We start from the raw sequence: 13,354 nt of genomic DNA, 5'->3' as shown, positions 1-13,354 counted from the left end.
AGACTCTTTGGGGGGGTCAAGGAAGTAAATGGGTGATGAGGGTTCCTTCACTACAGAAATTAAAAACAAAATAAATATTTCAAATAAATAAATTTAAAAAAAATCCCTAAACTGCATACAGGAAAACTGTCTGCCAGTACCTAGGATAGTAATGACCAGTGGTGTTGGGGGGAGAGAGTTGTTTGGTAGGGATCCGGAGTGGTAGGTGTCAGGCGGAAGGGTAATCCCTACACTAGAGCAAATATTAAATTTACAAGGTAACTGACTAATCCCTTCAATACAGGGAATTTCAGAAGTTTGGTGTGCAGCTGCAATTAGCAGCCTCCTAGCAGCCAAAAACTAATGGCAAAGGCATACATGTCTGCAGTTTATGAACAAAGAGGACATCAAGGTATATTTTACAACTATTTTCTTTATACCTGCAGTAGTTGTGGGTAAATAATTTCAGTGAGAAACCAAAAGTTTGCAAAAAAGTTCATTTATTTTTTTATATGATCGTATCTCAAATAGTGGCATCAAATATACTAAAAAACTAAAATAGGCCTAAATCAATACCTTTGATTGTATAATTTAAAATGTATACAGTTTTCATAGATACAGTAAATCAAAAACATAAAAAAAAGACTATTTTGTTTTGGGGGGTTTCGAGTGATAGCAAATATACTACAAATATTCTGCAATTTTGGGCAACTATTTTCTATGAAATTCCTGGTAACAAAGGGATTAATATAAAATAAATAAATACATTAAAAATAGATCTGTAACGTTATTTTATTAAGCATTTCATATGATTTTGTTTTAAAGAAAAAAAATTTTAAAAAATTATTCTACTGGCTATTTTGAAATCTAACATTTTCGATTTTTGGTATTTGTGTCATCTCAGTTTACTGCAATTTTATTTGAAAATATCCAAATAGTTTTCAAAATAAAAATGTATATATTTTAAAATGCCTTAGGCACCTGTTCTACTTGAAGAATAATGAATCACTAAGCCTAAAATCCAAGAGCCATTAAAATATCAAATATGGAATTAAAAATTAAAAGTAGCAAGAACAACATTCTTTTTTAAGAGAAAAAAATATTAATTTAAAAAAAACAAAAACATTTTTTAGTCTGAGTTTTTGTTTGCAAACAAATAACAAATGGCACTTTGATTTATTTTTTTTATTTGATTATACCTTTAAAAAAAAAAAAATAATAGATTTTTGATTGGTAGGTTTCTTTATTAAAAGGGACATGAAACCCCAAATGTTTCTTTCATGATTCAGATCGAGCATCTCATTTTATAAACAGCTTTCATATTTACTTTTTATTTTAACTACTATTAACAGATTGTCTTCAGTCTCATGGTATCTTTTGTTGAAAAGCAGGGACATAAGCTCAAGAGCGTGTACTTGCATGGAGCACTATATAGCAGCAGTTTTGCAAGAGTGTTATCCATTTGCAAGAGCACTAGATGGCAACACTATTTCCTGCCATGTTGTGCTTAAAACACCTACCTAGGTATCTCTTCAACAAAGAATATCATGGGAACAAAGCAAATGTGATAAAAGTATTAAATTGGAAACTTCTTTTAAAATTGTATGCGGTTTCAGAATCACAAAAGAAACTATTTAGGCTTCATATGCCTTTAATTACTCATTTGCCAAAAGAATAGTGAGAAAAAAAATGTTATTTAGGTCAATCATCTAAAAATGAACTCAGCACGGTTTCAAGCTTACCTTTGTATTGGTAACTGTTGTTTTCTTCCCTTCCATTTCAATAATAAATTTAGCCTCCAGGTCCTTTTCCCTAAAACACAATATGAAAACAGGTTATAAGAAAAACGTTTTATACAGATATGTAAACCTCTGACAGAAGACCCTGAATATAATGCTAAAAAAATGTTTTAAAAGTTACCATACTCATTTACATCAAGCGTGCCCAAAAGTAGGATAGCAATGAACCACTCAATCACAGAATAGTTGTGCGATTTCCCATTTACCCACTAGCAGAATAAATAATACAGCCTCAGATTATTAGACTGTTGCTACACAAACATAAGTGCCCTTATTATTGTAATATATATATATATATATATATATATATATATATATTTATTTTTTCATGTAATTGGCAAGAGTCCATGAGCTAGTGACGTATGGAATATACAATCCCACCAGGAGGGGCAAAGTTTCCCAAACCTCATGCCTATAAATACACCCCTCACCACACCCACAATTCAGTTTTACAAACTTTGCCTCCTATGGAGGTGGTGAAGTAAGTTTGTGCTAAGATTTCTACGTTGATATGCGCTTCTCAGCATTTTGAAGCCAATTCCTCTCAGAGTACAGTGAATGTCAGAGGGATGTGAAGGGAGTATCACCTATTGAATGCAATGGATTTCCTCACAGGAGATCTATTTCGTAGGTTCTCCGTTATCGGTCGTAGCGATTCATCTTCTACCTCCCTTTTCAGATCGACGATATACTCTCATATTCCATTACCTCTACTGATAACCGTTTCAGTACTGGTTTGGCTATCTGCTATATGTGGATGGGTGTCTTCAGGTAAGTATGTTTTCATTATTTAAGACACTCTCAGCTATGGTTTGGCACTTTATGTATTTATATAAAGTTTTAAATATATGTATTGTACTTATATTTGCCATGATTCAGGTTTCAGTATATTTCCTTTTGCAGACTATGTTTCATATCTGGGAAATGCATTTTTTAGAAATTTATTTCTTACCTGGGGTTTAGTCTTTTTTCAATTGACTGTAATTTTTCTAAATCACGGGCAGAATTAGGCTCGCGAGGGCGCAAAATGCTAAAGTTTATTGCGTCATTCTTGGCGCAAGATTTTTTTTGGCGCAAAGTTACGTTCGTTGACGCAAATTCATAATTTCCGGCATCTTAGTTGACAGTGGGTCCTTTCACAAGGTTGCGTCATCTATGACTCGAGTGTGTCGTTTCCGGATGTTTTTGGCACCAAAAAATATTTTTCTGTTTGTTGTGCATCATACTTCGCGCAAAATATTTTCATTATTTTAGACCCCATTCCTATTCCTATTGCCTTTTTCTATGTCAGACGGCTATTCTGTTTGCATTTTTTCCCATTCCTGAAACTGCCATAAAAGGAAATTGATCATTTTGCTTTATATGTTGTTTTTTTCTCTTACATTTGCAAGATGTCTCAATCTGTTCCTGTCTCAGAATTCACTGCTGGATCCCTGCTGCCTGCTGCCAGTTCTACCAAAGCTAAGTGCATTTGTAGTAAACTTGTGGAGATTATACCTCCAGCTGTGGTTTGTAATAGTTGTCATGCAGATAATGTATCCATCAGTAGTAGCTCATTACCTGTTGCTGTTCCCTCAACATCTAATGTACAAGATATACCTGTAAATTTAAAATTTATTTCTGATTCTATTCAGAAGGCTTTGTCTGCCATTCCTGATATAATATATTCTCTCAAAGAAAGAATATATCTGAGTTCCCCAATAGGTGGTGCTGTTGTATAAGGCAAAATACACTCAAATGGACACAGTTAAACCTCAAAACTGTGTGTAAACTTAAAGGGACATTAAACACTTTGAGATGGTAATATAAAATGATAAATTGTATATAATAAAACAACTCTGCAATATACTTTCATTATTTATTTTGTCCTCTTTGCCTGTAATTCCATTCTGAAATTGTGAGCGTTTCAGTTCCTGTTAGAAATGGAAGTGCAGAACACTGTTAAATCCAGCACAACCATTGGCTGCACACTCTAGTGACCTATTTATAACTGACCCTAATTGGCCACAGCAGAGAAGGTAGCACAAGTTACAATATGGCAGCTCCCAGTGTTTTATAGACACTAAAACTTTACACTTATTTTATCACTTTTTAAACAACCAATGAAACTTTAAAAAATACATCTACATGTTAGTCATGGACTAATATTTTCTTTGAATGCATCATTCTATCTAGCATGTATTTAGTGTTTAATGTCCCTTTAATGTTTAGTGACAAAAGGAAGGGATTTCTTTGAGAGCACATGAGATGTTTCTGGAAGGATAGGAAATACCTCAGTCTGAATTAGCCTTACTATAAAGAAGGATCTTTAGTCTGATTTTAACGCTGTTTATTATATAAATATTTCAAAGTAATAAAAGGTCAAAAAAGTTTATTTTTTAATCAGTATTTTACTTATGTGTTTAAACATGCGATCTGTGTTATGAAATTGGATAGGATTCAATATTAGATTTGGATAGGATTTAATAATAGATGTTATAAGAATATAATAATAATAGTATAAGAATATAATAAATAGGACAAGTACACAAGACATAAATATATTGGACAACATTATATATATATATATATATATATATATATATATATATATATATATATATATATATATATATATATAAATGGAATACCATATTTTCACAGTGGGATAGTTTGATCCTTAGAAAAATAGTTTGTACAGTTTGAACTTGATGTGCATTTTATATTAAAAAAAAAAAAAAAAGGAGAAAAGAATTGGGGAAAGACCGGATCCGTATTTAAAACCAATATTATAGAAATTGAAATAAAAACTGAACCAGTAATTTAATTTGATCCTCTCAAACTAATTCATAAAAAAATATCTATAACAAATTAGACCTTTTGAGTTAACATATGTATGTGTAATTGTGTAATTCAGATCTCTGTGTGTCCTCAAAAAGTCGTAACTGTTACGAAATGTTATTAACTCTGTAATTGGATTTAAGAGAATAAAATAGAATAAAAGATACTTGTAAACTATTTGTAAACTATTACTTGGTCTAATTTCAGTGTCCTTGATATGTGGAGATAATCATCATAAGGCTAAGAACAATCACCAAGATTACGAGTTTTGCAGTAACAGGGGTGCGTTGCTAACGAGCATTTTTTTTTCACCGCTCACTTAAGACAACGCTGGTATTACAGGTTTTTTTAAACCCGGCGTTAGGTAGAAAAAAATCTTATTGGCTGATTGGATCAGCCAATAGGATTGAGCTCGCATTCTATTGGCTGTTCCAATCAGAAAAATAGAATGTGAGCTCAATTCTATTGCCTGATTGCATCAGCCAATAGGATTTTTCCTACCTTAATTCCGATTGGCTGATAGAATCCTATCAGCCAATCGGAATTCAGGGGACCCCATCTTGGATGACGTAATTTAAAGGAACCTTCATTCGTCGTCGGAAGAAGAGGATGCTCCGGGTCGGCTGGACCCGCTTCGCTCCGGATGGATGAAGATAGAAGATGCCGCCTGGATGAAGCCTTCTGCCCGTCTGGAAGTCCTCTTCTGCTCGGATCGGATGAAGACGGCTCAAGGTAGGGTGATCTTCAAGGTGTTAGTGTTAGGTTTTATTAAGGGGGGATCGGGTGGGTGGTGGGTTTTAATGTGGGGGGTATTGTATTTTATTTATTTTTTTACAGGTAAAAGAGCTGATTACTTTGGGGCAATGCCCCGCAAAAAGCCCTTTAAAGGGCTATTTGTAATTTAGTATAGGGTAGGGAATTTTATAATTTTTGGGGGGCTTTTTATTTTATTAGGGGGATTAGATTAGGTGTAAATAGTTTAAAATTCTTGTAATTATTTTTTTATTTTCTGTAATTTAGTGTTTGTTTTTTTGTACTTTAGTTTATTTTATTTAATTGTAGTTAATTGTAGTTAGTTCAGGTAATTAATGATAGTGTAGTGTTAGGTGTAATTGTAACTTAGGTTAGGGTTTATTTTACAGGTATATTTGTCTTTATTTTAACTAGGTAGTTATTAAATAATTAATAACTATTTAACAACTATTGTACTTAGTTAAAATAAATACAAAGTTGCCTGTAAAATAAATATAAACCCTAAGATAGATACAAATGTAACTATTAGTTATATTGTAGCTATCTTAGGGTTTATTTTACAGGTAAGTATTTAGTTTTAAATAGGATTACTTTATTTAATTGTAGTAATTTTATTTCGTTTTATTTAAATTATATTTAAGTTAGGGGGTGTTAGATTTAGGTTTAGACTTAGGTTTAGGGGTTAATAAATTTAATATAGTAGCAGCGACGTTGGGGGCGGCAGATTAGGGGTTAATAAATATAATGTAGGTGTTGGCGATGTTGGGGGCAGCAGATTAGGGGTTCATAGGGATAATGTAGATGTCGGCGGTGTCCGGAGCGGCAGATTAGGGTTTAACATTATAATGTAGGTGTCGGCGGTGTCCGAAGCGGCAGATTAGGGTTTAAAGGGACACTGAACCCAAAAATTTTCTTTCGTGATTCAGATAGAGCATGCAATTTTAAGCAACTTTCTAATTTACTCATATTATCAATTTTTCTACGTTCTCTTGCTATCTTTATTTGAAAAAGAAGGCATCTAAGCTTTTTTTTGGTTCAGAACTATGGATAGAACTTTTTTATTGGTGGATGAATTTATCCACCAATCAGCAAGGACAACCCAGGTTGTTCACCAAAAATGGGCCAGCATCTAAACTAACATTCTTGTATTTCAAATAAAGATACCAAGAGAATGAAGACAATTTGATAATAGGAGTAAATTAGAAAGCTGCTTAAAATGTCATGCTCTATCTGAATCACAAAAGAAAAAAATTTGGGTTCAGTGTCCCTTTAACATTATAATGTAGGTGTCGGTGGTGTCCGGAGCGGCAGATTAGGGGTTAATAAATATAATGTAGGTGTCGGCGATGTCGGGGGTGGCAGATTAGGGGTCAATAAGTGTAATATTAGGGGTGTTTAGACTCGGGGTTCACGTTAGGGTGTTAGGTGCAGACATAACTTTTCTTTCCCCATAGGAATCAATGGGGCTGCATTAGGAGCTGAACACTGCTTTCTTGCAGGTGTTAGGGTTTTTTTTCAGCCAATTCTGCCCCATTGATTCCTATGGGGAAATCGTGCACGAGCACGTTTAGCCAGCTCACCGCTACCGTAAGCAACGCTGGTATTGAGGTGAGATGTGGAGCTAAATTTTGCTCTACGCTCACCTTTTTGCGGCTAACCCTGGGTTTAAAAAAACCTGTAATACCAGCGTTGTCTTGAGTAAGTGGTGAAAAATGCTCGTTAGCAAAGCACCCCTGTTACCGCAAAATTCGTAATCTCTGTGATTGTTCTTAGCCTTATGATAATTATCTCCACATATCAAGGACACTGAAATTAGACCAAGTAATAGTTTACAAATAGTTTACAAGTATCTTTCATTCTATTTTATTCTCTTATATCCAATTACAGAGTTAATAACATTTCTTAACCTTTTACGACTTTTTGAGGACACACACGCCTAGATTTAGAGTTTTGCGGCCAAAGGGGTGCGTTAGCTAAGCATGCTTTTTTCTGGCCGCACCTTTTAAATACCGCTGGTATTTAGAGTTCACAGAATGGCTGCTTTTAGGCTCCAAAAAAATATTTACCGCAACTTCAACTCTCGATAACAGCGGTGCTTACGGACGCGGCCAGCTTCAAAAACGTGCTCGTGCACGATTCCCCCATAGAAAACAATGGGGCTGTTTGAGCTAAAAAAAAAAAACCTAACACCTGCAAAAAAGCCGCGTTCAGCTCCTAACGCAGCCCCATTGTTTCCTATAGGGAAACACTTCCTACGTCTGCACCTAACACTCTAACATGTACCCCGAGTCTAAACACCCCTAACCTTACACTTATTAACCCCTAATCTGCCGCTCCGTACACCCCCGCCACCTACATTATCCCTATGTACCCCTAATCTGCTGCCCTAACATTGCCGACCCCTATATTATATTTATTAACCCCTAATCTGCCGCCCCCAACGTCGCCTCCACCTAACTACACTTATTAACCCCTAATCTGCCGACCGGACCCGAGCGCTACTATAATAAATGTATTAACCCCTAATCCGCCTCACTCCCGCCTCAATAACCCTATAATAAATAGTATTAACCCCTAATCTGCCCTCCCTAACATTGCCGACACCTAACTTCAAGTATTAACCCCTAATCTGCCGACAGGAGCTCACCGCTACTCTAATAAATTTATTAACCCCCTAAAGCTAAGTCTAACTTTAACCCTAACACCCCCCTAAATTAAATATAATTTCAATCTAACAAAATAAATTAACTCTAATTAAATAAATTATTCCTATTTAAAGCTAAATACTTACGTGTAAAATAAATCCTAATATAGCTACAATATAAATTATAATTATATTGTAGCTATTTTAGGATTAATATTTATTTTACAGGCAACTTTGTATTTATTTTAACCAGGTACAATAGCTATTAAATAGTTAAGAACTATTTAATAGTTACCTAGTAAAAATAATTACAAAATTACCTGTAAAATAAATCCTAACCTAAGTTACAATTAAACCTAACACTACACTATCAATAAATTAATTAAATACAATACCTACAATTATCTACAATTAAACCTAACACTTCACTATCAATAAATAAATTAAATACAATTCAATAAAGTAACTAAAGTACAAAAAATAAAAAAGAACTAAGTTACAAAAAATAGAAAAATATTTACAAACATTAGAAAAATATTACAACAATTTTAAACTAATTACACCTACTCTAAGCCCCCTAATAAAATAACAAAGACCCCAAAAATAAAAAAATGCCCTACCCTATTCTAAATTACAAAAGTTCAAAGCTTACAAAAGTTCAAAGCTCTTCCAATCAGCCAATAGAATGTGAGCTCAATCTGATTGGATCAGCCAATCAGATTGAACTTGATTCTGATTGGCTGATTCCATCAGCCAATCAGAATTTTCCTATCTTAATTCCGATTGGCTGATAGAATCCTATCAGCCAATCTGAATTCGAGGGACACCATCTTGGATGACGTCCCTTAAAGGAACCTTCATTATTCAGTTGGACGTCGAACGAAGAGGATGGATCCGCGCCGGAGGTCTTCAAGATCAGCCGCTCGTCATCCGATGGAACAACATAGAAGATGCGGCTTGGATAAAGATGTTTGCCGGTCCGGATGTCCTCTTCTGCCCGGATAGGATGAAGATTTCTGCCCGAAGATGGACTTCTTCATTTACCGCTTGGATCCAGACTTCAACCCGAGGATGGACGTCACTCTTCAGCCCCCCACTTGGGCTTGGATCAAGACTTCGGACCCTCTTCTGGACCGATCGGTGAACCCGGTGAGGTGAAGACAAGGTAGGAAGATCTTCAGGGGCTTAGTGTTAGGTTTATTTAAGGGGGGTTTGGGTTAGATTAGGGGTATGTGGGTGGTGGGTTGTAATGTTGGGGGGGGGTATTGTATGTTTTTTTTTTTACAGGCAAAAGAGCTGAATTCTTTGGGGCATGCCCCGCAAAGGGCCCTTTTCAGGGCTGGTAAGGTAAAAGAGCTTTGAACTTTTGTAATTTAGAATAGGGTAGGGCATTTTTTTTATTTTGGGGGTCTTTGTTATTTTATTAGGGGGCTTAGAGTAGGTGTAATTAGTTTAAAATTGTTGTAATATTTTTCTAATGTTTGTAAATATTTTTTTATTTTTTGTAACTTAGTTATTTCTTATTTTTTGCACTTTAGTTAGTTTATTTCATTGTATTTATTTGTAGATATTGTATTTAATTTATTGATAGTGTAGTGTTAGGTTTAATTGTAACTTAGGTTAGGATTTATTTTACAGGTAATTTTGTAATTATTTTAACTATTTTAGCTATTAAATAGTTCTTAACTATTTAATAGCTATTGTACCTGGTTCAAATAATTACAAAGTTGCCTGTAAAATAAATATAAATCCTAAAATAGCTATAATATAATTATAATTTATATTGTAGCTATATTAGGGTTTATTTTACAGGTAAGTATTTAGCATTAAATAGGAATAATTTATTTAATAAGAGTTAATTTATTTTGTTAGATTTAAATTATATTTAACTTAGGGGGGTGTTAGTGTTAGGGTTAGACTTAGCTTTAGGGGTTAATCCATTTATTACAGTAGCGGCGAGATTCGGTCGGCAGATTAGGGGTTAATAATTGAAGTTAGATGTCGGCGATGTTAGGGAGGGCAGATTAGGGGTTAATACTATTTATTTAAAAGTAACAAGGGGTGGAGGCGGCGCCAAAAGAGGCGATCTAGCACTTTGATATAAATTTCTAAAAACCTGAGTAGGTATCGAATCTAAATAGTCTAATAACAACTATATATGTTATACATATCCCCAATAGATCAGAATGAATACAATTGGACCTTATGATTTAATTAATTTGATATGTATTTCTCTAGACTAACCCAAACCACTTTTATCAGATTTTGGATTTCTTAGGAAATTCTTAAAAAAATTCTTAAAAAATGCAAAGTGCTGCAGGTTTCAATATCAAATAACAAATTTTTATTATACAAATTCCGGATAATTCTAGAAGAATTCAGAGTGTTCAAATAACTATAAAATCACTTAAATACTGTGACACCGATGTCCATTAATCTAAAAAATAAATGAGAATTAAAATTACTAATGTACTTAAAAAAAAAAACTTACAAGCAAACTTTAAACAAATAATTGTAACGCTCTAATCAGACAAAGGTTAGCAAAAAAACAGTTTTTTGGAACTCTGTGCATTAATATTCAATGTTGACTGTGAATAAAAAAGCCTTAAATAAAGCTATTGTGTTGTTATAAAAACAACCAGACTGGTTAACAATTGCAGTAACTTCTTATGGCAGTAACACAGTTCTTTGTATATAAAAGCGCTATTGGGAGTCTGTTTGCAGCAATGTTAGTGTAATCATATAAGTGCTGTTTTTTAACACACTCTTCCGTGAGGGCTTTAGAATCTCTTAGGTAGTAATGGCTGTAATAGCTTCCACAGGTGTAAATTAGTGCTTCAGTGTTTCAACTGTAATTAGTAAGTCTTTTGAAAACACATTCAGAGTACCTGTATTCAGATAGTCACAATCCAATTCCACACTTTTGAAGTTGGAAAACACTCACCCGGTCTTTCTGTAGTACAGGCGTTTAAGCCTTCAGCCTGTCTGTCTATGTCCCACCGTGGTCGTGTTAGTTTACCTTTAATAAGTGCTGGTAATCTTCTCTTGGTATCCTTAGTGTGCACACTAGTAGAAGAAACGGTTGATCTGTACTCCTACCGTATAACCAGGTCCTCCAAGTCTTACTGGCGTGACGGTTCTGGGAGTAAATGTATCTCTGTAGTCTTTTTCCTTTCTGCAGGGCTGGATAGTAGACAAGTCTACGCGTTTCAGCTCACCAGGGAGCCTTTGTCAAGATGCCTACAGCCAGCTGATTCCGTTTATTTAAAGGGAGTTCTGTTAACCCTTTCTTGGTTTTCAATAAATGTTTGCTCAAAATGTCCTTAATACTCACTTTCTACTTGTCACTGTATCGTTCTCACGACTCAGTGAAAAAATTAATTCATAATTTACTTCTAATACATTAAAAAATATATAATAACCCTTAGCAGATGATTAAATATTCTCAGAATCTCATCAAACTAGCTTAAATCGTATTGACCCCAAGCACCTTACATTCTTTAATTTAGAAATCAGCCTCTATAGTTTAAAATGTAAATACTAGAAACAATAAAAAACTTAAAGGGACAGGTCGCTTTGATATTCAATAATAGTTGACCAATAAAATTTTTTTTTATATATATTAGGTTAATATAAATATTCTCAAACCATCCCAGGTTCGAACTCTCAACCTTTGTGGTGGGAAATCTACTCCATATCCATTATGCTACTATTGAGGATATGCTTCCTCAATTCAAATTCTAGTACTTCACTTATTCCCCCTTCTTATTATACTTTAAAAGATTTCAACATTTCTCCATATTTCTCATTTGTATTCAAACTCCCAACCTTTGTTGTTGGAAGCTAACTTCTTATCCGTTATGCTACCATTGTAACTTTACTTCCTATGTGCATATTATAGTATTTGACTTATTCCCTCTTTTTTTTTTTTTTTATCCCTTTTGAAGAGTGTGTTAAAAAACAGCACTTATATGATTACACTAACATTGCTGCAAACAGACTCCCAATAGCGCTTTTATATACAAAGAACTGTGTTACTGCCATAAGAAACTGCAATTGTTAACCAGTCTGGTTGTTTTTATAACAACACAATAGCTTTATTTAAGGCTTTTTTATTCACAGTCAACATTGAATATTAATGCACAGAGTTCCAAAAAACTGTTTTTTTTGCTAACAGCTATATATAGTGGTTGGAAACTGTTCTAGAACCTTTGTGGGATTAGAGCGTTACAATTATTTGTTTAAAGTTTGCTTGTAATTTTTTTTTAAGGACATTAGTAATTTTAATTCTCATTTATTTTTTAGATTAATGGACACCGGTGTCACAGTATTTAAGTGATTTTATAGTTATTTGAACACTCTGAATTCTTCTAGAATTATCTGGAATTTGTATAATAAAAATTTGTTATTTGATATTGAAACCTGCAGCACCTTGCATTTTTTAAGAATTTTTCAAGAATTTCCTAAGAAATCCAAAATCTGATAAAAGTGGTTTGGGTTAGTCTAGAGAAATATATATCAAATTAATTAAATCATAAGGTCCAATTGTATTCATTCTGATCTATTGGGGATATGTATAACATATATAGTTGTTATTAGACTATTTAGATTCGATACCTACTCAGGTTTTTAGAAATTTATATCAAAGTGCTAGATCGCCTCTTTTGGCGCCGCCTCCACCCCTTGTTACTTTAAAATCTTTTTAAATCAATTGCACAATTGTGAGAGGTGCAATTAGGAGGTAGGCAAATCTGGTTATTCTACCATTGGTCCACACTAACCTTGAAAGTAGCTTAATACTATTTATTATAGGGTTATTGAGGCGGGAGTGAGGCGTATTAGGGGTTAATAACTTTATTATAGTAGCGATGCGGTCCGCTCGGCAGATTAGGGGTTAATAAGTGTAGGCAGGTGGAGGCGACGTTGAGGGGGGCAGATTAGGGGTTAATAAATATAATATAGGGGTCGGCGGTGTTAGGGGCAGCAGATTAGGGGTACATAAGGATAACGTAGGTGGTGGCGCTTTGCGGTCGGCAGATTAGGGGTTAATTATTGTAGGTAGCTGGCGGCGACGTTGTGGGGGGCAGGTTAGGGGTTAATAAATATAATATAGGGGTCGCCGGTGTTAGGGGCAGCAGATTAGGGGTACATAAGGATAACGTAGGTGGCGGTCGGCAGATTAGGGGTTAAAAAAATGTAATCGAGTGGCGGCGATGTGGGGGGACCTCGGTTTAGGGGTACATAGGTAGTTTATGGGTGTTAGTGTACTTTAGAGCACAGTAGTTAAGAGCTTTATGAACCGGCGTTAGCCCAGAAAGCTCTTAACTACTGACTTTTTTCTGCGGCTGGAGTTTTGTCA

General features: G+C 34.5%; 1 protein-coding gene across 2 annotated transcripts in view; it reads right to left on the bottom strand.

The window, feature by feature from the left end:
• The window catches only part of KIF16B (kinesin family member 16B), a 999,411-nt gene that overhangs the window by 939,326 nt on the left and 46,731 nt on the right, over window positions 1-13,354 (bottom strand). For both annotated transcript variants that reach the window (XM_053712121.1, XM_053712122.1), the window contains exon 3: window positions 1,722-1,791. In XM_053712121.1, the coding sequence (XP_053568096.1) occupies window positions 1,722-1,791 (70 nt within the window). The remainder of the gene's footprint in view (window positions 1-1,721; window positions 1,792-13,354) is intronic.

This window comes from Bombina bombina, chromosome 4, assembly GCF_027579735.1.
Source record: "Bombina bombina isolate aBomBom1 chromosome 4, aBomBom1.pri, whole genome shotgun sequence".
Taxonomy (NCBI): Eukaryota; Metazoa; Chordata; class Amphibia; order Anura; family Bombinatoridae; genus Bombina; species Bombina bombina.
The sequence above is the reverse complement of the archived record's forward strand: the minus strand, read 5'-3'. Positions and strand labels throughout refer to the sequence as shown.